Source organism: Halichoerus grypus, chromosome 1 (genome assembly GCF_964656455.1).
Source record: "Halichoerus grypus chromosome 1, mHalGry1.hap1.1, whole genome shotgun sequence".
Lineage (NCBI taxonomy): Eukaryota > Metazoa > Chordata > Mammalia > Carnivora > Phocidae > Halichoerus > Halichoerus grypus.
The window spans coordinates 171,093,104-171,120,301 of NC_135712.1; the positions used below are offsets into that span (position 1 = coordinate 171,093,104).

The 27,198-nt window shown below is 46.8% G+C and overlaps 1 protein-coding gene across 6 annotated transcripts in view; it reads right to left on the bottom strand.

Annotated features, from left to right (window-relative positions):
- ITPR1 (inositol 1,4,5-trisphosphate receptor type 1) overlaps positions 1-27,198 on the bottom strand; it is a 325,747-nt gene that overhangs the window by 55,609 nt on the left and 242,940 nt on the right. For all 6 annotated transcript variants that reach the window (XM_036075557.2, XM_036075555.2, XM_036075554.2 and 3 more), the window contains 7 exons: positions 18,844-19,024; positions 16,926-17,179; positions 9,726-9,926; positions 8,066-8,176; positions 6,335-6,430; positions 3,634-3,756; positions 2,451-2,555 (listed from right to left, as the gene is read on the bottom strand). In XM_036075557.2, coding sequence (XP_035931450.1) covers positions 2,451-2,555; positions 3,634-3,756; positions 6,335-6,430; positions 8,066-8,176; positions 9,726-9,926; positions 16,926-17,179; positions 18,844-19,024 — 1,071 coding nt within the window. The remainder of the gene's footprint in view (positions 1-2,450; positions 2,556-3,633; positions 3,757-6,334; positions 6,431-8,065; positions 8,177-9,725; positions 9,927-16,925; positions 17,180-18,843; positions 19,025-27,198) is intronic.

Genomic DNA, 27,198 nt, shown 5'->3' on the forward strand with positions numbered 1-27,198 from the left:
CTGTAATGAAGGAATGGTTCCATATCTGAGCATCTACCCCACATGGCTAGTGCAACTGACCCCCTGAATATTTAATTTTAATTTAAACAGCCCTATGTGGCTAATGACTATCATACTGGATGGTGCAGCACCAGACTGTGGGACAGACCTCACCTAAACTTCTGATAGCAAAATTAGTTGTTGTTGTTTTTTCCTAAATAGGAACTTTAAAAAGAGACCTGTGGTTTATCCAGTTGCATTGTCCTCCTATCTCTTACTTGTCATGGCATCTAAAGCATACAGTGTGTGAACTGGTCCGGCCATTTAACACTGGTGTTGTGCTCAGTGCTCTTTGAAGCAGCTCTGTTGGGCCCCAGAGTGGACACCTCACAGGTTTTCTCCGTGTTCTTTCTAGAGTGGCTCAATCTCCAGAGAGGAGGCAGTCTGGTGAGGATTGTTCAGGTTCTAGGACACTGGACTTAGTCACCATCCTGGGGGGGGTAGGGATTTCAAAAGGGGTGCAGGTCACAGTACAATGGGGGCATGACCTCTCTTTATCCTTCCTCCCCAGAGGCTGGAAAAGTCAGGTGAGGCTCAGGGCCTACGCCCTCTTCAAGAAGATCTAGTTCTCACACTCTCAACACTTTTGTTCCCTGACACAGCAAGAAAGGTGACTCCGGTCAAGTTGTAGTGGGAAGCTCTCTCAGATGTGTGACAGGTTCCCATAGCCCTACGTCTATAAATTCTGGGAGACGTGGTCTTTAGACCAGTGGTTCCCAAATCTAGCTGGAGATCAGGTTACAGGAAGCTTCACTGTCATACTGATTCTGGTCCTTCAGTCAACCTCATCTAACTGGAATTGTGGTGGGGGGGTTGGTGACAGGAGGCTGCACATGAACCAGCTCCCCCAAGTGACACTGCTGCTCAGACAGGCTCAGGGACCAACTCCGCAGTCTCCTGCTGGCAAGAGCCTGCCTGCTTTGCACAGTCAGGTGGGCCCTGGATCTCCCTAAGCTGAAGAGATATGATGTGAGATGTGTTTCTGGAATCTAGAGGGAAAGGGAGGCTTCCTGGCAAGAACTGAGTCCCAGACTCCAGGGCTAGACAGCCTAACTCCCAAGAGCCAAAGGCACTCTGTAGGAAGCGGCAGGGAGTAACCGGGTGTTCTCTGGCTTTGCACAGGTAACTCCCTCAGGAAAGTGGAAGAAATGGGTGGTTAGCCAAGGGCAGGATTTGAGAGCTAGGAACAGCATGCCCGGCCATGTCTCTCCATCATTCAGTATCTGTCCACACCTCCTTTTCATGATACTTACAACTGGGAGTCAGGAGGTCACATTCCAATCCTTCCCCACCTCTAACAGGCTGGGTAACCTTGTTCATACCTCTTAACCTGAGCAAGCTTCAGTCTTCTCTCCAGTGGATGAAGGAGCTCTGACATTCTATGTTGCAAACACCTAAAGCTTGTCTTTGAAGGGCCCCATAGGACAGAGCTGGCCCTGCCATCAAGCTTCGCATCATTAACAATAAATCAAGGGTATTTTCCCACATGCACTGCCTTGGTCAACTCATCAGTAAGGTGATGAATTTTATTAAGACAGCCCGGACACACTTGAGACATCAGGTAAGAATATATTCCTAAAAAGTCTCTATCCTGAACATTTCATATGGCCCAAAGGAGTCTGTTAGCCCTTCAAAATCTTTGTTCCGACATTATATTGAATTTGTGCACTTCTTCCTTAGCTAAACAAGGCACACCACCATCCCTCACTGCCCAGAGCCTGGAGACAGAAGTCTGTGTTCAACGCAGGTAACAAAATGCACCCAGGGGCTCTGGGGTCAGCCAGCCCTGCGTTACACACAATCCCAGCTCTGGCCCTGCTAGCTGGGCTAATGACACACCCTCTCTGAGTCTTCTCTCAGCATCTCCCCATCTGCTCACAGAGGATGAATAAAGTATGCTGTGTGTATGTGTGTTTAATGCAGATCTAACGGCACCACTCCTGTGTAAGCCTCTCCCAAGGTTCCACACGGCTCTCCCGGTAAATCTGGACTTCTTGCAAGGATGGCAGATGGGATTCTGTAGGACCCGGGGCTGCCTGTGCTGCCCTCCCTGCTGCTCACTGAATTCCAGCTCCTTACCCTCACCTAGCATCTCCTTCCTCAGGGTCTCCACTTGTCACTCCCCATGTCTGCAAAGTTCTTCCCTCTAGGATCTGCCTGTTTCATTCCGAATTTTCCAAGGTCTGTGCTTGGACGTCATTCTTCAGAACAGGCCTCTGTGACCTCCAGTCTCCAGCAGGTGCCTCTGCTAGACTTTCTTAGAACACTCTACTTGTCCCCATGGCCTTGTCAGGATTCATAAGCAACATGCTGTTGCTCAGACGAATGACTGTGTGCCTGCCCCAGCACAGGGCAGAACCCTCTGTAGGCCCTCACCACAGGCCGGCGCCCTGAGTTCCCCCTGCTTTTACCTCTATCTGGGCCGTGTGCTTGGCATAAAACTCCAGAGCTTCATCCCCATCCACTTGGCCTCCGGGTTTCAGCATGGTCTGAAGTTCTTTGTTATGCCGAGCCAACTAGAACACAAATATAGAAAACATGGGAGTCACTGTCTCTTTGCGACAGGCACGTACATATGTGCTCCTTTCCAGCCTGGGGTATAAAGAATGCATCCTAACCAGCGGCAAGCTGAAGGGCAAAGGTGGCAGGAGGCTCGCTGCATTCCATCAAGGTGTGCTCTGCTCAAGCAGCTATTTTGGGAGCTTGGCAGAACAGCCTGGAAAGCTCAGGCCCACGTGAGGTCCATCTTTCCCCCGATTTCTTTAGCCAGGCGGGAGGGAGATGGGGTTTTCTGTACAGCCACATGGAGTCTCCATTCAGAATGTTCCCAAACCCTCTCAGTGGCTAAACACGGGCAATGGAAGAGATGAAGGGCAGGAGCCTGTTTTCTATTCCTCCGCCAGCACACTGTAGCAGGGCATACCAACCTCCTGCCCAGTACCGTCGCTGCTTTATCCCTAATTCCTGCACCTCAGCGAGGTGAAAGGGACAGGAAGCACAAGCCTGCAGCAGAGTTACAAGCTGCCCACACACATCAGCAAGCTCAAGGCACATCAACCTCCAGAAAAAGAAAGTATCTTCAAAAGCCCAGCCACTTGGGAAAAGAATTATGAAACAGGGCATTTTGGTGCCAAGGTAGGAAGTATTACTACACCCCCCGAAAAGCAAACAAAAAGAAGTCATAATGATAAGTTAGTTCCCCAAGATTTCTAAATGTGATAGGCAAGGCAGCTGAGGTTTATTTCTTCAGATTGTTAAGACAGACTCATCAATATTTATGAAGAGCCTAAGACTCCTTTCAACTGTCTCCAAACACAGCCATAAACCATCGAAGTGTCAAGGCTCAGTACGAAGGCTTTTAAGCAACGTGGGGATTTCCAAGGACATGACGCTACCATGGGAAAACGGAAGAGTCCTGGAACTCAGCACACTGGGTCAGGCTGCCACGAGTACCTGGGAGCCACATTATCGTGAATACACACAGCCCAGGGTTAAAACCTTAAAGGAAAAGCAAGTTTAAGCACACATTCGCCTTGGAATTCTGGCGCTGAAGGCCAGCAACATCCGGCGCCAGGACCTAGGGAGAGGTCATACCTGATGAGCCAAGATGTAGATGTTGTGCCCCACGTTCCTGGGGGAGGCGGCTCCGTCCTCGCCATTTTCTCCATCCTCAAATTCCACCTCACCTTGCATGTAGGCTTTCTTGATCACTTCCACCTGCAAGAACAGTCAAGCAAATACAGCTCCTGTTTCAAGGAAGACCCGCCTGGGACTGGCATCTCCAGTCTCCCCTCCCGGGGCAGACGGCGCCCAGGAAGCTCAGCATTCTTTCCTGTCAGGTTATGGACCCAGCCTCAGAATTCTTCTCAACACTGCTATAGGCAGTCCCTACCAATCAGCTTCCACCAGCATGAGAAATGAAACCCATTTGCTGTAAGCCGGACCAAGAGCTATTCTTTCCCCTTAGGAGGGGACAATGGTTATAAAAGTTCCTGGAAACAATAAAATAGGAAAATGTAGACTAGAAGCCAGACTTTTCCTCTCTCTACATTTCCTCCCGCCATCTCTCCCCAACCCCCAACCTTTGCCATCTCAGGAAAAACTAGTAAGAATTCCACTAGCCTTTACGAAGAGCTAGTCAAACTATTATCTCTGATTCCACATTTTCCCCTGTCCACATTTCTCCGTCCCTACTCCATGTAAAAATAACACCATTAATAATTAACATCTACTGAGGTCTTTCTTTGTGCCAAGCACTGTGTAAGTATTTTAACATTTTTTTATTTGGGGAAATTTAATGCTCATAAACATTTTATGAAGTGTCAAAGATCATCATTTATTATGGATAAGGAAACAGACTCAGAGAAGTAAAGGGGCATTCCTAAAATGATACAGCTAGTGAGCTGAGATTTGATCTCGAATCTGCTACCAGAGGACCCATGCATGTTGCTTTTTTTCACGCTGCAAGCACATTTCCTAGAGCATTTCTGTACCTGTCTTACTGTTCCCACCTACCTCGGTGCCCTACTCAGGGCCTGGGGGCTGGGTCTGCTCATTTCTCAATCTTTGCCCGGTGCCCAGCACAATGCCTTGGACAAAGTCGGGCCTGGCCAATGTTTATCACATGAACAAATCACTCGAGATTTAATCATTCAAAGAATAAGAACAAACCCTAAGTTGAAGGGAAAACCCTAAGTTGAAGGGAAAATTAATCATTTTCTTTGATGATTCAGAGGGCATCTCAGCCTCCTGCGTTGCCACAAGGCTATTCCTCGGAGTTATTTTTCATTATCCCAGAGCAAGCATGCAGAGGGCCACAGATTTCTGTGCTGACATCGGGTCTGGCCCTGAAAGTAATTTTGGAGAAAAGATCCTCGGGATTTTTGATCTCTGAGCTGGATTTCCTGTTAGTTCTGATACCAAACTGAATAGACAACATGTTGCATGGGCTGTGGGGGCCAGAATATACACGTATGTGCACATGCATATGCACGCACATATGTGCAGATGTGTCCTAGACATGAGTGCTTCTCTTCTATGTGGATTCTTAGAACCATGTTTGTTCCAGGAAGCCTCTGACTCTTCCCGTGAGCTGGGAATGCTGTTCTCCAACCACAAGGGGGCCACCCAGAAGCCTGTGGTGCCCATGGCCCTGGGTGCTGACATTAACCCCCCTCCCCCCACCAAGATGGGGGCATATTGTTGGTCCATGGGTCCATGAGAGTTGGAATGGGGTCTCTGTGAAGTCATTCTGTTCCTACTCACGAGGGACACCTCGAGCCCCCCTCCCCCAGTTACATAAGCTATGATGTAAACTCAGAGAGGGAGTCCATCTCAGGCTGAGAACTCACTCCTGACCTGAGAGATCAAAGAGCTGGGCTCACTGTTAACTTTATTTCAAGGAATACATGAAGGGACTTTAGCCTGGCCCCCAGCGCACACAGGTCACCAGGCGACAGAAAAGTTTTAGTGCCCTCATTTAGTGCTGTCAGTTACAGTTTATTTGTGTGGGAAAAAGTCCCAACAGAGTTCTGTCCTCAGCTCCTTTCACTATCTCTGAGAGCTGCCTGTCTCACAGGTTGCAGCACTAACCTCCACCCTGGAAGTCACAGCCCATTGTGAATATCACTCTGCAAAAATAAACAAGATTTGTGTTTTCTTTGAAAAAAAAAAACAAAAAAACAAAATCCAAGACATCGGCACCCAAGAAACACTCTGTCACCCTGACTATTGGCCCCTGGAAGAGATGGGCATTCTTTAGCTCTGGACGCAGACAGAGCATGAAGAGCTGCAGTGAATGAGGAAGGGGGAGGAAGGAGCTACAGTTCACGGAGGGCGCTGTGCTAGGGGCCTGATGCCAACTGTCTGGTCTCGTCTCCAAAGCCACCCTCTGGCCTACAGGATATTATCATCTTCCTTTTAGGGATGAGGAAACTGTGGCTCAGAGCGGTCAAGTGCCCACCCAAGGTGACGGGGCCGAAAGGGAGAGCTGTGGACTTGAACTCCAGGCTGCCAGGCCCCCAGCCCACTCGCTGCCCCAGCTCCCAGGAGGGGAAATGAGAGGTGAGGGCGGCTGCCGTCTGTGGCTGTGCCTCGGGGAGAGGGCAGACCCCACTTACTCGCAACACTACCTCATTTCTCCAGCCTGGTCAGGGGCCTGAGTCCGATGTTCTCTTTAGAGTGCTGATTCTTTGGCATCTTTAAGAAAACTCAAGGCAGCAGGTTCCCTCTCTGCCACAAACCCTGCTCTGACTGTGCTTCGTGTCACGGCCAGGGGATCAGCCACCCAACTCACCAGTTCCTTCGGCCTCATGTTATAAAGGATCCTCTCTGCGTTCTCGCTGTCGTGCCTGCTCTCCATGATGGCCAGCAGCAACTTGGAAGCGTTGTTCTAATTGGGACAAACAAAGGGAGGAGACAGTGAAGAGGAGCAGCCTGGGGTGGCTGGCCTGAATGCGTGTGCCCAGTTGAGGCAAGTGCTGCAGCCTGGCCGAACAGACAGACATCTCACCCCACGGGAGAACCACGGTTCTAGCACAGCAAAACCCACCTGCACGCGACAGAACAGGCCACTGCAGACCCCAACTGTAACTGCAGATTCTGCTTTGAGTCTCAGAGGAACATGTTTGTTTGGGCATAGCTTCTCCCTAATGTTACTTGACACAAGTCCTAGTGGAAATTGGGAATTTAAACATGGGTGTTTATGGGTGTGTTGGCACCCTCATGATGCCAGTAGTCGGGGAAGAACCTGCTATATGGACCCATGATGCCTTCAGGGCAGGTGTGGCTTTAAACCTTGTTATTCAGGCTTGCAGGGCAGAGAAGATAGGCAATTAAGGTAATTCCTCTCTTTCTTAAAATATTACTATCAGCTCTCATAACCCCTAATATTATAATGAGAGTACAGCTGACACCAGTTAACAAAGGTGACCCAAAGGAGCACCGTATGCGTGCCAAACCCTAATTTCCCATTTCATTCATGTGCCCACACCCTGCACTTCTTGGCTTGTCTTCATTTTAGGTCCTGGGCCTAGGATAACCTGTATGCTTCTTTGTGTATAGGACTGGAAAGTTCTTGCTATTTTTCATAAGAGGGGGGAAGTATTTTTTTCCTTCCCAAGTATGGGTCACAGCAATTCAATCAGGATTCTGTGCCATCAAATAGTGGCCTTTCAGAGCACACAAATTTCTATCATAATCCACAGATTACTGGATTAGTTGAAAAAGTCACTGGAAGGCTGATCAGTAGCACATAAAATTCTGTTCATTTCAGGCTCTCATCATATACATTCTGATAAATGGGAGCCGGGCACATGAGCTTGAATTAATGTTCAAGTCAATTCTACAACACAACTTGTCAAAGGAGTTAAAAATAGCACACCCATGAAAAAATCCACTTAAGTCATACCCCCAAATCAACTATCAATTTGGACTCTCCATTCTAAATACTAAAGGAAAAATAATTGTGCAATTCCTGTGGGCTTCTGTGTTAACACCTTCTCTAATGACCTTTTTTTCCCATGACACTGTTTATGCAATAAACATAGATTAGCTTTTCAGCTAAACCCTGCGGTTCTAGGCAATTCTGTGACAATGACAAAGTGCTCACTGCTGTGTATGGGTGTGAGAGAGAGGACGGATCTCAACATGCCCCGACATGGGAACAGTTAAAAAGGAAATGTGCTCAGTGAGGCTAACACAGTCTGAAATACTTTGGACACCCAAGAGGTCTTTGGACTTTTAAAGAATCTTTGGAACTCCTAAATACAAATGAGGGTTTTCTTTTGGGGGGGTATGCTTAAGAAATCAACATCAGAAGTGGCATCATGTCCTAAGACCCTTATTTGGAGGGGAAGACTGAAGTTTTGCATTTTAGTCAGAACTTACAACATAGATCATTCATTTAGTCTAAAAGAGCTGCCGTATTTAGTTTCATAACATTGACCGTATCACGTGCAGAAGCAAAACACAAAAGTGACTATTTTCACATGCTACTGTCTGTCTTTTGCTTTCAATTCCTACTTGCCTTCAGTTCTAATACAAGGTCCATCCTCTTCTTTCCCAAAGGATTGATGTCATTAAGGATCAGGGCTGTGATGATGTCAATGCCATTGGATTCATGGGTGGCTATGCAGTTCTGAGGAAACACACACACACACACACACACACACACAGACATTTACACAAATGCTGGTCATAAATCTGATGTTAAAAGCCAACAGGCTGAACTGCTATTTCAACACAATGCTTGCCACTCCCAGTAATGTCTCTAGGGGAGAGCTGCAAATTTTCCGTGAGAAAGTGGTAAAAAATAAAAGACAGATGAAAATCGCTAGTTTCAGAATTAACAGTAAACAGCAGGAAAGTCCCCATGCACTGTAACTGATAAATTGGTCATGTCTAATCCAAATAGCGCAGTAAAGTTGGCTTTTGTTCTTAAGGGAAAATACGGTGTGTGACTGATTCTGAGTTCTGAGACCTGTTTTCCCCTTTAAAGATGTGTTCCATTCTCTCTACATCACTTGGTTTTCGTATTGCATACTTTTGCTTAAGGCTTAAGCCTGGAAAGCAAGTTTCCTGTTTAATTCACACAATACCAAAATTAATCATCTTCCTCCAGGTAAGGTCCCCACTTGCAGCAGAATCCACTCCAGTATGTGCCTTTTAACAGACCTCTTTGGCAGAAAAGTAAACTTGAGGTTATAAGGAAATTCGCTTAGATGTTAGATAAAGCCTTTTCCCCCAAGCCTGTTGTAATTTTTTTGTTCCTTTTCACTTTAACTTTGACTACACCATCTGTCTTATCAGTGAACCAAGGGAGGAAAGTGGATCCAACACATGCTAACCTCATATTTATAGCCAACTATGACCAGGTGTTTGATACACAATGAATTGTCCCTTTTGTCAGCCATTCTTCTCCCGAGTGAAGGTCGTGGCCTTGCTCCCCAAGTAACACAGCATACCACACCTTCCCTGTCAAGTGAGTTTAGAACTGGCAATTTCAGTGGTAGTCTACCCCCTTCAGCCAGGATAGAGCCAAAATTCGAGTTCAAAATCATAATCATCCTAGTATCAATGCAAAAACTCACAAAGTCTGCAATACGCCACAGATAAGCAATGAACGTTCTACTTAAGAAATGGTTGGGTTACCCTCTAAAAATCTACTTCTTGAGAGGCCAACGTCAAGACTAATGGGCCTTTCTTTTCTCTGAATGTCTGTGGTGTTAAAATCTCAACTGAACATTTCCTCATGTTGTTCAAGCTGTCTTGGGTAGCAAGGTTTCTCTAACTAGGTTTAAACCTTTCCCCGTTAAGTAGCCACTGTTTGAGTCTTTCCTAGCATTTAAAATTGAGCCCCATCTTCTGGTCTTCACTGAACTCCAACTTTATTATCTACCCCTAATCAAGTTAGTCAAATTTGGACATTTAAACCAAATCAAGCCAAGACATGCCATGCCACGCATGGAAACCAAGGACAAGCCCGCCTATGCCTATGATTAGGTCAAGTCCTGAAGCATGATAAAGTGCCATAGCTTCTTGACTGCTGGAGAAAAGACCTCTAGTTCTAGTGACTTCCTAGGCCAACAGGCACATGTTTTGTGACTTCTGAACTAGTTCCTGTCAACAGCATTTCCCAAATGATGAACTTCTTTTTTTTCCCTACCCACAAATAAAAATGGAAGTACCTGGTTCTCATGGCATGGTCCTTGACAGTATTCAGTCAGACTTTCCAGGGTTTGGTTGATGAGGGCTACATTCTTTTCATTTATATAGAGCCCGAGAAGACCAAGACCTCCAGTAGTGCTTCCACAAATACAGTCCAGGAACTGCAGCGTCTCACACACCAAATTGTAGTTGGTCTTGTTATTTTGGCAACGAAGGAAGTTCTACAATTGGGCAGTGCCCAGAATGGAGGAGCAAAGTCAGAGAGAAGAGGGAAAAGGTCATTCATACTGCCATTTTGCTGGGGTCTAATTGGTTGATGCCCTGAATTGATTAGCAATTATGCAGAAAGATGGAGCACTGGAGAGAAGAGTCAGCCCCCATGATGGTCAACTGTGGACTTGGTCTATGGCAATGGCCACCAAACACTGTAGCCTGTTCTCCAAGGTGCTTTTCTATGTGAGGCTGTGGAGGAGGGCTCCTCTTTGACAGACGCCTAAAGCCTTTTTGAGTTCCCCTCTCTCTTTTTCCCACTCCAGCCCATGCCCCTCCCACCAGGTATTGGGTTCAGAAGCATTTGACATTTCAAAGGGCAACGTTTATGTTTAAAAGATGATGGTGTGGTCTGGATGCTGAATGCCTGGAGCCTAGTACTGGGGATGGCTCATCGCAAAATAAGGTGTTTACAGGCTGACTTAAGCCCACTGCCAAGGCAGAAACCTGGGTTCTTTTCTGGCCATTTCCATTAATTATTAAAGGAAGGGGCAAGAATGAGTAAACGTTCGTGTGCTTGTATGCATGTGCTTAAATTTATGTTCTCCAGCTAAACCTATAATGTTAACAAGAGACAGAAGGGTAGGTACTTCCTCAACAAAATCAAGCAAACCACATTCAACCACCTCACAAAGCAGAGTCTATTTTGATGAAGAGGAGATTTTTTTCAGAGACTCTTCTTAAAATCTCTTCTTAAAAAGAAACAAAAATTAACTGCGAAAATTTTTTGAAGCAGTTATAAAAGTTACATATTTATCACAGAAGACAGTACTATAAAAAGACATGAGCAAAATATAAAATAAATGTAACCTTTGACATGGTAATTCCACTTCTATACGATACTGACTTCTATTCACAAAGTATATATTGGATGTTCATTATAGCACTGTTTGTAACAATGAAGAACTGGAAACAACCTAAATGTCCATCAAGTGGGGAGTAAATATAGTATACCAACATCATTTAATATTACAATTTAGAAACACTAAGGTAGGTCCATATGTGCCAAAATGGAAAGATCTTTAGGGTATACTGTTAAAAGTTAAAAAAAACAAAAAGGCAAATAACGGATTAGTAATGTATACACTAGTCTCATCCAAATACACAGAAGAATGACTGGAAAGCTACCAGCCAACCAGTTAGTTGTCCAAACCAACAATAGTCCTCTCTGGGTAGAGAGGTAGGGATGGGGAGAGGAATAATTCTTTTTAACTAACTTATCTTCATTTGGACTTTTATAGAAAGAATCTATTCAAGTATTCCTTATATAATTAAAGTATTTATAAATGTACAGATTAAAAACTGGTAACAAAGTTTAATGGTGGACTCATCAACTAACCATTTCCCTCTACTCTCCTAACTTAACTTTAGTTCCTTATGCTCAAGTCTTTGTAACTAGTCTAAAAATTGAACAATCACTCGGGTCAGGGAGGGGGGTGGAGGAAGGACGGATGATTTGGGACCATGTGGGCTTTCATAAGATGATTGTTTTCCTAAGGGCCATGGGAAGCCATGGTAGTCTTTCATAGCCATTCTTCGATTCAGTTCCTCAGGGAAGACGCTACCTATTTGAGGGCCAAGCTGAGCCCCTCATCATGTAGAGAGGGAGGGAGAAGTCTTCAGGAAGAGGATAGGAGACGGCCTGGCTGTCCAAGGCTGAAATTCATAGCATGGCTCTCCAGGCCATTTGCCTCTCAAACTTATGTGCTACAGCTCCCACCATGCCCTTCCCCGCTCAGTGACATCACTGCTCCCGCCATGTCCCCCCCGCTCAGTGACATCACTGCTCCCACCATGGCCCCCTTTCTGCTCAGAGACATCACTGCTCCCACCATGCCCCTACTTACTCAGTGACATCACTGCTCCCGCCATGCCCCCCTCTCCGCTCAGTGACATCACTGCTCCCGCCATGCCCCCCTCTCCGCTCAGTGACATCACTGCTCCCGCCATATCCCCCTCTCCGCTCAGTGACATCACTGCTCCCACCATGCCCCCCTCTCTGCTCAGAGACATCACTGCTCCCACCATGCCCTCCTCTCTGCTCAGTGACATCACTGTTCCCACCATGCCCCCCTCTCTGCTCAGTGACATCACTGCTCCCACCATGCCCCCCTCTCTGCTCAGTGACATCACTGCTCCCACCATGCCCCCCTCTCTGCTCAGTGACATCACTGCTCCCACCATGCCCCCCTCTCTGCTCAGAGACATCACTGCTCCCACCATGCCCCCTGTGCTCAGTGACATTACTGCTCCCACCATGCTCCCCCCCGCTCAGTGACATCACTGCTCCCACCATGCCCCTCTCCGCTCAGTGACATCACTGTTCCCACCATGCCCCCCCCGCTCAGTGACATCACTGCTCCCGCCATGTCCCACCCTGCTCAGTGACATCACTGCTCCCACCATGCCCCTCTCTCCGCTCAGTGACATCACTGTTCCCACCATGCCCACCCCCGCTCAGTGACATCACTGCTCCCGCCATGTCCCACCCTGCTCAGTGACATCACTGCTCCCACCATGGCCCCCCCCACCCCGCTCAGTGACATCACTGCTCCCACCATGCTCCCCTCTCTGCCAGGAAGCAATGAACTTCTTTCTCCTCTTCAAGCACTCTTCATTCTCTTCCTCTGGGGTTTCGGGCACACTATTCCCTCTGCCTGTCATTCTCTCCCCATCTCTACCCCAATGAACTCATCTTTCTTCAGAATGGAATCTCAAGTCACTTGTCTCAGAAAGCCCTCCTAACTCCAGTGAGATCAGAGAATGGCACACAGCTCTCTCAGCCCTCCTTACACTTCATGATTTGCTTACAGAGATGTCTGTCAGCTCCGTCCAGGACCATGATGATAGCACGGGGTGCCTGGCAGCTAGCACAGTGACTGGCACATGCCAGGTGCTTCATAAACACTAGCTAAAATAATCTGAATTAAATTGAATGGGTGGAGGAAAGGGGACTTGTGAAGTCCTCAAGCCTGTTGTGTTTCAACTCCTCATGAAGGATAATTGGCTGCCCTTTCTTGAAAGCCTCTCCCATAGCTCATGGTTTTTGCAGAGTGTCAAGCCCGAATCTCCCCCTCCCTAGCTCAGATCCATTTCCTCTGTCCTCTACAAAAATAGAGGGATGCCACTCACTAGGAGGCTCACAGGGACTCTTTCTATGTTCAGGGAATAGATTTCACCATTAGCACACACACTACCCTGCCTTGTTTAGGCTAGAGAAATCCTGTTCTTTTTGTGGTTTTCCTTGGAGGGCCAGGGACTAAGTCAAGATGGGTGGATTGAGAAATGAAAAGACTTCAAGTCTGTTCTCATACAGATGTCAGTGGTAAGAGACCTGCATTCCTTAACCGAGCTGAAAAGCAAAGCCAACCCCTCAGGGGAAGGATGGAAAACACAGGCAAAACATCTCAAGAATAGTCCTTCCCAGTAAGTTTCTTACTACTGTGGACAAAGCTTGCTTAAGGCAGCAGCTGTCTGTTTGGCAAAGTCAAAAGCAGTGGCCTTATCTCTACCGAACATTTACCAACAGGAAAGTTAAGATGCTGGGCAACTTCAAAAGGCTGGATTCCTTCTCTCGTGGAGCTTATTAGTACTTCTTTATACCAGGGGGTAGGGGGTGGGCAATAATTCTGTCCTCGTGAGAAAGTCTTTTCCCTTTGGTACACAAGCAAACCCTGACCCAGAGATCCACCGTCTGCTCTGGAACACTGCCAACAGGGTGGCACTCAGAGTAGGTGAATCCCACTCAAAGCCATCATTTGGAGAACCAGATTTCTACAAATGTAATTTTATCAGAGCAATTTTATCAATACCTCAGTGTGTACGACATAGTGGGAGTCTTTAAACATGATTCTAACCTTCATCCTTGTGAACCACTGGTTCAGATCATCGTTTTCCACCTGGGCCCTGTAGGACCCAGGGGGATCCCTGGAATGCACCACCTCTCAGGGCTCTGGTAGGTAAGGGAGGAAAGGAAAGTTCTTGTGCTCTGTAGTTTCTACTCTGAATAGAACAGCTTTGCTCTCATCTGCTGTACTTAGTACATTTCTGCATAAGATCTTAAACAAAGGATTCTGTGGCCAAAACCAAAAAAGTGTAAAGCCACTGACTTGGATAATGTTTATGGTACTTTCAAAGATTAAGCTGCTAAGACTTTTTTTTAAGTTGTAAGACTTTAAAAAATATATTAAAATATACTCTACACTCCCCTTTCCCCCAATACTGTTTTCCACAGAGCAATGTGTTGGAGAATCAAATTTTGGAAGGACTCATTAAAAGGTGATTCTGCCCATGGGGTTCTTAGGGCCTTAGTTCAAAGGAGAGTTATGTGAAGAGCTAAGGTACAAAACTAACACTGTGAAGACTTCCACACAAGAACTGGCAAATTCATGCAATGAAAGCCTTACTCTCCTTCCACAGTGGACTCTGGGTATGGTGCTAAAGAAGAGAAACCAAGGGGTACCGTGGAGGAGTCAGAACAGGTCCACGAAAGCTGACCAGGCTTGAGAGCAAGCACGTCAGCACTGCCCCTCTGACATTCGTGGAGGAATTCTATTTGAGGCAGTCTTGTGTTAGTTCAGAACTCGGCAGTTATCAGGTCCTCTGAGAAGTCTTCCTGGACCCAGCACAGTGGGTTGGTTTGCCTGCTGTGAACCCACAAAACCCCTAACATGACACCACTATAGCACTTATCATGCTGCACAGCAATCTTGGGTTTCCCCGAGTGGCTCCTGCCCAAGACTCTCAGCTCCGTAAGGGAAGGGGTGAGGTCTTTGTCACCACCAATGCCGGGCACACAGCAGGTATTCACCCAGATGACGTACAGGCCTGGTCTCAACCCACTTCCCTTTGGAGCCCAAGGTCAGTGGAGATCAGTGACAGCAGTCTGGGGGGACAGTACAGGGCCCTGACCACTGAGCTCAAGCCTCGAAATAGCCCCAGCAGCAGGGAGGTCTCCGCATCCACAAAGATGCCACAATTGGCTTTGCCTTCCTGCTGGTGGGACAGCCTGGCTTTCCATGGTGTCATTCACACTCCCTTGGCCAGTCTCCCTCATGACTAATGGTGTACATATGGAAGGCGGAGAGGGCACAGTTGGCCTGGAGACAGAACACCAGCCAATGAGACCACAACCCATCCCTGGATCTTTGAGTCATGAATACTTTGTTCTACCCGGCTGAGCTAGGCAGTCCCAGGCCAGTGGATCTGGGGCCGACATGGTCTAAGCCCAAAGGAGGAATATTTGAGCAACAGGCAAGAAAAGAAAAACTAACGGCCGGAATCCCACACGCAGACATTGAGAGGGATCAAGCAGGGAAGGTCAATGGAGGAAATGAATGAACAGCAATGTGGAAAAAGAGCCCAATGGGGCTTACGGGAAATGCTTTCATTTTTAAATATGGGCCAGATTTGGCTGATGGATGACCTTGGATATACCTGTCTTTTCAAAGCTCAGGCTCTTCAGACCAATTTGATTAAAAATAAATACCAGTGTGGAAGTTGTTAATACTGCAGACTTCACCCAGTTCCATTTCATTGTTCTGTCTTACTGTTTAACAATGTAATTTCTTACTCAACTTTTCCATGCATGGACTGTGTGGCAGGGTTGAAGTAGGAGTGATTTACGGTGGCAGCCCCAAAGGTTCTGGCCACAGGTGACGTGTGAAAGGCCATCAAATCACCTGATGGATAAAGTCAGCATGGCAAATATTTTAAGAGTGTACCTTTTCCTTACCACTGTTTCCTTTTCATACCATCATTATTCAAATAACTGAACTACCACTGCCAACTTGTTTATTTTAGGAGGCAAGATTCTATCTTAGTGGAGTTGTTCAGACACAATTTTCTTGTTAATCCTCAATCCCTTTTAGGCAGAGAGGGGTGTTTTTCCCAAAAGCCAGCAGCAAAACCAGGCAATGGCCAAGGACCTGGTGTTCTAGCATGCTGCTCCTGGGCAGTGATTGGTTCCACAGAGCTATGCCCATTCAGTAGAAAGAAACATCTCTGGGGGCGCCTGGGTGACTCAGTCGGTTAAGTGGCTGCCTTCAGTCAGGTCATGATCTCAGGGTCCTGGGATCGAGCCCCACATCGGGCTCACTGCTCAGCAGGGAGCCTGCTTCTCCTGCTTCCCCTACTTGTACACACACACACACACACACACACACACTCTCTCTCTCTCTCTCTCTCTGTCAAATAAATAAATAAAATCTTAAAAAAAAGAAAGAAAGAAAGAAAGAGACATCTCTGGAATCCATCCTTAGTCCTTCCATATAGGCTTTGCTGGTGGGGAAATTTTGCAAGGGAGAAAATAAGCTCTGTCTTAACATGGTGGTTGACCACATGAGCTCTACCATCAGATGGCCTGGGTTCAAGTCCTGGTTCTCCACTCCCTAACTATGTCCCCTGAGCCTCAGTTCCCTCATCTATAAAATGAATATAATATCAGCAACACTTAGCATCCACGATATTCTAAGTGCCAAACCTCGGCCATTGTTATCATCCCGACATCAATAAAAAAGTAAACAAAAGACTTCTGAAATAATCAGTTCAGCACATATATTTGAGCACCTATTTGTGTAAAACCCTGGAAAGCCACTTTTCATTCATTCAACCAACAAATATTTAATTGGAACTTTCTATGTATCAGATTTTGTAAGTCTAGTATATTTAATCATTCATCCGTCCATCCAAGTTTTACCTGTGCATCTACGGCAGCCTACCACATGCACACACAGGCACAACCCACGTTTCACTATGTATGCAGCAGGCACCTACATTGGTGAGCAAAAGACATGGTTCCTGTCCGTGTGGAGATGGGGGGGGGGGGGAAGACAAACATGTCAGTTGCCCAGATGTCAGAACCATCCTGGGTCCTCGACTCAAGGAAGCTGGTGGCAGCGAGGGGAGCAGAGATGTCTGAGGAGCTGCAAGTCCCAGGGGCCAGCCCTCACCTGCAGGTCCCGGTTGTGGTTTTCGCACAGGAGTTGCAGGAACCGGAGAATGGGCTGCATGATGGTGATGACCGCGCTCATCTCCAGCTCGTCCTTGGTCTTGTCTGCCGTGGCCTGGGCACCTTCCCCGGACTGGTAGTGGTCGTCGGGGTCAGCCTCCCTCCGGAAGGTGCTGAAGGCTTTCCTGGTGGCAGCAGAGGCCTCGAGGAGCTGGTCTCGGACCTCTTCGGTTATTTGTGTCGAGGGCTCTTTGGCTAGAATGCAAACAGAAGACACTCAATGCTGCTGAGTCCTCAGGAGTACGATTCACTGCAGGAAAGATAATGTTCAAAAGTGTAGGTCCTGGTATTCACTAGAAATCTTCAAGGTTGGCCAAACACTCCAAGAAGTCACTTCTCTTAGTCCTTAGGATTAAAACTGAGTCACGCCCTGCCAACTGGCTCACGGCTCTGACACTTCATCTAAGCTTGCACTGTTTTAGAGGAAAAGCCTTAGTATCGGCTCTGTCAGCCTCACACACCTATATGGCTCTGGGCCTCAGTGCCCTCATCTGCAAAGCGAGGAGAGCATCAGTGAATTCTACCTAGAGAAGCTTCTGAGGGGGTCAACATAATGACGACCACAACCGTAATTACTGTTACTGAGGTGACAACAGGTTGAGTGCTTTCCACTAAGTACCCAGGCACTGTGTATTACCTCATCGAATCCTCTGAGTAACCCTGGGAGGTAATTAGGCATCAGAGTGAGGAGTGTGGTGCTCTGGAGCCAGACCGCCTGGGTTCAAATCCTGGCTCTACTGCCCATTCGCTGCATAGCCTTAACAAGGACAAGTTAATCTCCGCTCCTCAATTTCCTCATCTGTAAAATGGGGATAACAATTCTATTTTACAGGGTTAATTTCAGTTCCAAATGAAGTAAAGGATGTAAAGGACTTTCAACAGTGCCTGGTTCATAGAAAGTACTTAGTAAACGTTAGCCTTTCTTCTTCTTCTCTTTACTCCCATTCTAAATCAGTGGTTATAAACTAGAGCTGATTTTGCACCCACCCCTGCCCAGGGGACAATTAGCAAAATCTGAGGACACTTCTAGTCGGCTGCTGGGATAGGCTGATGGCATCTACTGGGTAGAGGCCACATACGCTGTTAAACCTCCCACAGCGCACGGGACAGCCCCTCCAGCAACTCATCCTCCAGATGCCAAATGTACTGTGGCTGAGAAACCCTGTTCTAAGCTTAAAAAAAGAGGCCCAGAGCGTCTCATTAACCTGTTCACAGCCATTTGACTCGAACACGGGTGACCTCTCTTCAAATGAGAGCATAAATGAACAACTTTAGACACTTCCAAATAATTTAGATAAATAAGGGGGAATTAGGTAACAAGGGATGGACACCCAGTTTTAAAGTGCTTATCTTTTTTTTTTTTTTTAGAGATTTACTTACTTATTTTAAAGAGGGAGAAAGAAAGAGAGTACATGCAAGAGCATTAGGGAGAGGGAGAGGAGAGAGAGAATCTTAAGTAGACTCTCCACTGAGCATGGAGCCTGATGCAGGGCTCAATCCCACAACCCTGACATCATGACCTGAGCTGAAATTAAGAGTCAGACAATTAACCAACTGAGCCACTCAGGTGCCCCTAAAGTGTGTGTCTTCCTTAACTTTCCTTACCACTGAACAGAAAATTACAGGAAAATGTTACAAATGGATTTCCTGACAATAAAAGTTTGAGCTTGACCAAGAAGAAGGTATGTAAATTTTTTACAGGAGAAGAACTGCCAAAGCACGGCAGTTCAGCTCTGGTTACTTGGGAAGAATTACATTATAACCAGACTGGTTTGCTTCTCCTGAAAGCCTCAGTCGGAATACAGTTTGGAGTCTAGAGGTCCAGCTGGTGGGAGGGCTGCACACAGGGGAAAACTCACCTTTTTTCCGGGATGGGGCATCCCTGTCTATCTCATCATCTTTCTTTTTATTCCCCAAGTCACTGGTGTTCACGGTCACTGTTGCTTTGATTTCCTGCTGGGCCACCTTCATTCGGTCATAGAAGACTTTGAAGAATTTTTCTGACTTCTTATCTTCTGTTAACCGGCAGAAAAAGGAGTGCTGCCAAGGAAAAGCCACAGATTTTCAACACTGAGACCGACTAGGGATCTAATCCCACTCAAGACACCAAAACCTCACGGAGATCAGAGCCAGCTGCAAAACCTCACGAACGGTCTAGGTTTGGACCAAAGTGGGTTCCACGCACTATCGTTCTCTGGATTGTACAGCCTGAGGTTTTCTATACAGAGACCTTAAAGCAGCCCACCAGGGGATGTCTTTGATGGAGCAGACACACAGGCTTGAGACACATGCTAAGGGGTGGTGGGGAGATTCCAGGCTACTAAGAACAAGGGCCTACACACACCCAAAACAACTCCATCAACAATGGAAATGACGTATTTTTGGTGATTATTACAGGTCCTGTCATGTGTTTAAGGCATCCCTGTCTATCTCATCATCTTTCTTTTTATTCCCCAAGTCACTGGTGTTCACGGTCACTGTTGCTTTGAGGCCCAGAGCGTAGGATGACAAGTCCGTAAGTAAAACAAAAATGTGTCAGTAAAAAGTGCTCCAGAAGCTACACAGTTACATACTAGAAGCTCAGAGCTTGGCAAGGATGACAGCGGGCCGGAGTGATCCCAAAATCTTTGTGGAAAAGGTGATTTTCAAATCAGGTCTTGAAGGACAGGTAAAGAGTGGTTAAATGAAGAAGCTCAAAGTTAACAGGTAGTTTGCCTCTTGGATGCACATTTGTTTTTGGGCCCACTGCAAGCAACAGTATACAATGTTGATGTGAAAACACAATATGGTGTCTCAAATTCATTTATGAGTATTCTCTTTTCACCCCTTTTGCAAACACCACGCTGTTGCGAATTATTTACATAAAAATACAATACGGTCATTTCCAGAGGAATAAAACAAAGCTCCAAACAATATATTTGCTTCTCCCAGTTGGATCTTTCTGCCAATTTCACATCCTCCCCCATTTGGAAAGATGGCATTTCCCTACCAAAGGTAGCCTTAGGCCTGCAATCCTAGAAGGAAGTAAAACCTTACCAGCCACTGTGGCCCCTTAACTCCTCAATCCCTCACCCCGCCACACCTCCCCCACCCCCAACACCTGCTGCCAGGTTCAGCAAGCCCCGGGAAAGCCACCATGTGTCCATCTGCCAAAAGGCAACTGCAATCACTGTGACCCTTCTTCTAGCTACACTAGCCCCTATGCTGCGTTGACAAATGTCAGTCTCATTGGCCGACAAAGCGCTTCTTGATTGTGCTCTTTCCTCTCCTTCTCACTGTTCCTCCTTACTTCTGGTTGTTTTCAACATATAGCACAAGAGCCATCCTTCCTATTTGTGCTCCCTGGTTCTATCTTTTCCCCTCCACCAGCTCCCAGTGGCAGTACAAGTCATCGCCTACCTACTGCTTGGCCTTATTCTGTGTGTCACTGAGTCCTCCCAGACTCCCACACTCTTTGAACCAAACTCAAGTCTTCCATGTCCTCCATTGCCCTTTACCACCTTGTATCTTCTTTTAGGTTTCTTACCATTTCATCTATCCACCCATCATTCCATCCATTTTCTTATTCATTCATGCGCCTATGCATCTATCTGTTTATCCATCCAACCAGTATTTACTGTGCACCTGTCATGTGTTGGGCACTATGCCCATCATAGGAGATACAACAGTGAGCAAAAAGAGGCCTGGACCCTGCCCCCCATGAAACTGGTAGCCTGGTAAGGAAAAGACACAGTAATTCAATAATCACCCCAAGGATGTTTTACTAAAATAGCCATTTATATCCTTATGAAACTGACCCAAGAGAATGCTGGAAAAAGAATACTGTATCAGACACTCAGGGCCACTGCCTTGCTCTTCCTCGCTTTTCCTGGCTCTTCCCCATGGCTGGGGTCCCCTCATCCGCACTAACATCACCTCCTCAGTGAGGCCATCCCTGATCATCCTACCTGAAGCAGCAATCTGGCCAACTGCTTATTCTCCTCTGCCCTATTTTATTCTCTTCATAGCAACTGGTCTCTGTTGTATTTGTCATTCACCTGCTTACTGTATGTCTTATGCAGAGTGTTAAGTTCCAAGGGGGCAGGTGCCTCACCTGTATGCTTTACAGCTGTCTCCAGAGCACCCAGAGGAGCCCCAACACATAGAAGGAGTTTCCTAATCATTTGATGAAAGAATGAATACAACCCAATACTTCATGGCTCCTTTTAACTACAGCCTCTCAATCAGATCCTGCTTATATTCAGTGGCTGTGCCAGAAGTAAACCCCCAACATAGATTAATTCTGGAAAACTGCTCAAATATGAAAAAGCAAGTTCTAACTGTTCACTTCTTTGAGAGCTGAAGCATCTACAAACAAAAGGAGAGATGTGGGGACTAAGAACTCAACCTACACCCACCTGATTATGGTGACTACATTTTTTACCAAGATGAGCCATACAATATTTCACCCACAGGGGGTCACGGGGAGACTGCACCAGAAGGGGGCCACTTGGGGAAATTAACTTTAGTTGCTACCCCATTAGTCTTCTCGTTGCATGGAGGCAACTTAAAAAGCATCCTTTGGACAATCTGGTCACTCAAAACAACAACAACAACAACAACAACAAAAATGCACTTTAAGTAGATAAGCAAATAAATGAATGACTAAAGCCCACCATTTGTCATTGGTAACAGCGCAATACGGTGCAGAGCAATCGCCAGCTACAAACCGCACTGCCTAACGTCTAGCTGGTTAACCCAACAGATGTCAACTGATAGGAGTCAGGGGAAGGGAACCTCTTATGAAATGGGAGAAGGGCAAGTGACTGAGGATTACACACTTCTATATATGTTTTGCAACAGCCAGTATATTTATTTTGCATTATTTGTATCAGTCCTTAGTCCCTCAAGGATCTGAAGCTGCTCTAAACAGAATGTGGTTAACAAAATAAGAAAGTAGACTCTAGGGTACAGAGACATGAATAAGCACAGAGGACCAGGACTAAACAAGGCCGGAGGCTGGAAGGTGGAAGAGATGATTCAGGGCAGTCCCAAGTCCCTGGGGTACCCAGCCATCAGGCTGAAATGGGAGGCATGCTCCATCATGGTTATTATTAAGTATCAAAAGGAGAAATATTGCCAATGCCTCTAAGGAAGGAAAACAGTCCTGAATGAAGGGGTTAGAGGGCAGGGTTTCCAGTCAGAACCCCCTGGGTCCCTCCCTCACTAGCTCTGTCACCCGAAGCAAGTTACTCAGCCTCTCTGAGCCCACATGAAGGGCTGCCGCGGTGCCCACAAAGCACTTAGCACAGGGCCCACTGAGCATCGTTTTTAGTTTTTAAATTTTTTTTTTGTACCACCATCACATTAGTATAATGTGAAAACCCCACAGCGAAGGTGTCCCCCTAAGTGGGTAGGGCAGGGTAGTGAAGGTAGAGAATTCTGTCTCTGGAGTCAGAGACCCCAGGGTTTCAGCTCTGCCACTCATGAGCTGTTATCACCTTAAAAAGTGACGATATCTCTGAAACCTAAATTTTCTCGTCTGTAAAATGGGTATGGTAACAGTACTGCACAGTGGTTATGAAGATCTAATGAGAAAAATCACAGTAATATGCACAATGACTGACATTTCCTGACTGCTTATAAGGTGCCAGGAACCCAGAGTAAACCTTCATGTGTATTTTCTCACACAAAAATTATTCTATAGGGGAAGTTATTACTCGTGTGTGAGAGATCAGGGGACCTTAAAAGATAATGGACATCAAGTAGTTAGCACACCCCCGAGATGCCCACACTGGGACAAATGTAACCTCACCAAGATGCTGTGAGAGTCAAGAGCTGTTGCCTCAAGTCTCCCACCTGAGAATCTAATTAAAGGTATTCTGGAAGGAAGAAGCCTGGTCTCCAGAAGGGAAGCAGTGCTAGCTTGTGTAAGAGGAGAAGTAAAAAGCGACAGCAGTGCAGAAGAACTAAGATACCTGCCCCAGATGTGCCATGGGGAGAAACGGGGTGCTGAGGAACGGGAGCCCTCAGTTAGAGACTCCTGGAGGCAGTTACTGCCCCTCTCTGGTGCCCAGTGTGGTCTGGACTCAGCCAGACCAGGGCCCTGCACACAGTTCAAAAGCCTGTTTGTTAAACCTCTTTCTGTGATACTGTATTTGGAGGACTTGGGAGGGGAAAGGGGACACCCTCCCCAGGACTGTTTCCCCAGATGCAGGTGGGACCTCAGACCAGAGCAGGTGGGTACTTGGCCTCCCAGACCTCAGGCTCTTGAAGCAGGGCCTTTTCTTTTTTTGTTTTTGTTTTATTTACTTATGTTTTTAAATTTAAATTCAATTAACATACATTATTGGTTTCAGAGGTAGCAGTGATTCATCAGTCTTACATAACACTCAGTGTTCATTACATCATGTGCCCTCCTTAGTGCCCATCACCCCGTTATCCCCTCCAGCAACCCTCAGTTTGTTTCCTATGATTAAGAGTCTCTTATGGTTTGTCTCCCTCTCTGATTTCGTCTTGTTTTATTTTTTCCTCTCTTCTTCTATGATCCTCTGTTTTGTTTCTTAAATCCCACATATGAGTGAGATCATATGATAATTGTCTTTCTCTGATTGCCTTATTTCACTTAGTATTATACCCTCTAGTTCCAACCATGTCATTGCAAATGGCAAAATTTCATTTTTTTGATGGCTGAGTAGTATTCCACTGTATATATACACACCACATCTTCTTTATCCATTCATCTATTGATGGACATCTGGGCTCTTTCTATAGTTTGGCTATTGTGGACATTGCTGCTATAAACATTGGGGTGCAGGTGCCCCTTCAGATCACTGCATTTGTATCTTTGGGCTAAACACCCAGTCGCTGGGTCGCAGGGTAGCTCTATATTCAATTCTTTGAGGAACCTCCATACTGTTTTCCAGAGCGGCTGCACCAGCTTGCATTCCCACCAACAGACGGTTTCTCTTTCTTGGCTTCCTTGTCAACATCTGTCATTTCTGAAGCAGGGCCTTTTCCACAAGCTACTTGTCTACTTTGCTCCCTGAATCTATGAATCACCCCTTTCTCCAACTAAGAGCCAGTAGTGCCAAGTAGAGGTCGTTTTGCTTTACCAAAGGTTTCACTGCACCCCACCTAGCAAGTTTGAGTAACCATTCAAAATTCACCTGGCCTAGAGCAGGCAACGTTACATGGTGGTTAGAGAACTCAGAACAGGGGATGCCCCTGGGCAGTGTGAGTGGGGAGCCTGAAGGGAAACAAGAGAACCTTCTGGACTGAAGGAAATACCCTGATTAGGCTGGTGGTAAACAGAAAGGTGTAGTAGAAATAACTACAACAATAATAATAAAGCCTGGAACCTGGAAGGGAAACAAAGCTGCTGACCTTAAAAGAGGGAGATTATTCTAGATTATTCAGGGGAGGGACAATGATCACAAAGGTCCTAAGAGTGGAAGTGGAAGAGGAAGACGGAAGAAGAGCTCACAGTGAGGAAGATGGGAAGAAGCTGGGAAGATGGAGGAAGGGGCTGTGACCCAAGGAACACAGGCAGCCTCTACTGGAAAAGAAAAGGAAATGGATTCTCCCCTGGAGACTCCAGAAAGGAACACAGCCCTGCCAACACCTGGATGTCAGCCTAGTTAAGACTCATGTCAAACTTGTGAGATAGAAAGTCTGGTTGTTTTAAGTCACTGGGGTTGTAGGAATTTGTTAACAGCAGCCAAATACAGGTATGCACATTTGTCAAATCTGATCAAACTGTACACTTAAAATCTATGCATATTATAGTATAAGAATTATGTCACGATGAAAAGGGAGAGAGGAAAAGAAGATTGGCTTTGTTCCCAGAAAGCTAGAGAACTACGTAAAGTTGTCCAGAGAAGGGGCTACCCTCCGAGGCCATCTCCGCCAGCAGAAGGACCTGTGTTGCTACCCTCACAGCTGACTTTTCTTCACCCTCCATGCATCTCCCAAACACATGTGGTTTCAAAGCCCCTTCCACATGAGCTGTCTTGTCAGCATCTTAGGAGACTGCCAAGACAGATACCGTCATTCATCAATCTGTCCTGTTATAGATGAGAGAGCTGGGCTGAGGGAGATCCAGTGCTTCTTGCTCCCCCCACCCCGGGCCCTTGCTACCATCCTGCCTTTTTGAGAACACACAGAAGACCAGCCCCAGTGGTCGGACAGGGAACTCAAAGGAAATGAAGGCTGGTCTGGGGGCAGACACACAGCACCAACCCCAACATCACAGACAACAGGTGTGCTTGGCGTGGCTTTAAGGAAGTCAGGGGTGGGAGCAGGTGAGCAAGTGAGCATGGGCAGCGGCCACCTCTGTGGCAGCTCTGGAGGGCCGTGGTGGGAGGGGAACTAGGCGTGGCTGTTGTAAGCCAAGCTGAAAAAACCAGAACCGCAAAAAATAAAATACAGACCACAAAATGTGAAAGCGGGAAGCACTCTATTCCAGCAGTTTCCAATGCTATTCCCAGCAGGGAAACCCATTCTTCCCCTCTCCCCAAACACCACCTTAGGGAGAGACCCCACGTTTGAGAGAGATACGGGCAGAACTGTTCGGGTGGAAACAGAGCAGGAAGGACCCTCTTGTCACTGGAACTCCTCCTTGGAGCTGCAGAGCTACAAAGAACATAGTTTGGAAACCTACCACTTTAGTCCGGCCCTCCACATTTTACAGAGGAGGAAACAGAGGCCTAAGGTGGGGGAAGAGACTTGCCAAGGCCACACAGAGTCTTTGTCTCCGACTGTGCAAGCCACTCACTTCTGACCATGCTGGGCTGTGGCTGGTTGACACAACGGCCTGAGGGCATGTTCTCACCCTTGGTAACTGTCAAGTGGACACAATTCGCCCTCCTTGGGCTGCTTAGCTGTAGAGAGACTCAAGAACTGAGGTCTTAGTTTAAAATAATAATGAAAACATCCTTTCAGATCACTCAAAAATACTAAGGTATTGCTTAATTAGCCTGGCAGCCACCTACTATGGCCACTCAAGTCCTTGCAAAGAAGTGGAGCATGGTTGATGACAAGCCCACCTGGCTTCTGAAATAAGAGGCAGCCTGAAGTTAGAGACTAGCAGACAGTTGCAGCTATCCTAGTGACAGGCAGGCAGTGGGCGGACACTCCTTTCTTTAGGGGCAAGAGGTCACAGTCTCAATTACCCTGCAGCCAAGGGGTCCCGGGAGAAGAATGGGAGACAGAAGCCTGCTCCATGCACTGGACACACACCAGGGAAGGTGAGCACATAAGCACCTTCTTGAAAAACCATCTTCCTCAGAGTTCAGAGACTTGGGGGGCAAAGACAGACTTTGTACCCCAGAACACAGAGCCAGCCAGCCAGCACCTACAGGCACACAAGGCCTTTCTGAAGGGAGAAGCCCTTTATGGGCATCTTAACTAAAAGAATGGGGAGTGGCAGGCAGCAGGGGTAGACATGATCCAGGATGGAGCATGACAGGAGCAGGGATGGCCTGGGGGCACTAGTCCACAGTGCCACTGGGACAGCTTCGAGGCTTTGATCCTGCCCCAAAGGAAAGCATTTCCACACTGAGACTGGCCCACCCTCTAGAAGCCCTTGTGCTGGGCCTGGAGGGAATCCAGAGAATGAGCTTTTCCATTTCACTGCCTAGTACGACATGACCCGACCACCACGGCCCATGACATTCACTCTGGTCACTTATCTGCTGCAAAATGAATTAAGTTCTCAGACTGAGTCCAAGAATTTGAAAAATGTGACTGCTGAACAGTGCTCAAAGCTTGAACTTCCAGGGGCTGACGGAAATTCTTCCCTGGAGTCTGATTTTTCTCTTTTCACCCTGAGTCTGAAACACAAGGACCTCAGACTTGGCCTCGGGAGTCTTGGGGACCTGAGGGGACATCTCCAACCAGACCTTCCGAGCTTGAACAGATGCTCTGCAGGTGTCAGAGGGATGGCAGTGGCTACCAGGGCTACCAATGGCTACCTGTGGGGTTTCTTACTGTACCTGGGGTTAACTGAGCAGTCACCGTTCCCTGGGGCCCTCCTTTCTGTAAATCATGTTACAGTGAATGGTCACTGAACACTTCCTATTTTCCAGGTGCCGCCTAAATGCCTTATAGCTATTAGGTCATGTAATCCTTATAACTACCCCATGAGGTATGTATGATTATTAACCCCGCTTTACAGATAAGGAAACCGAGGCTCAAAGAGATTAAATAACTTGCCAAGTCACACAGCTAGGAAA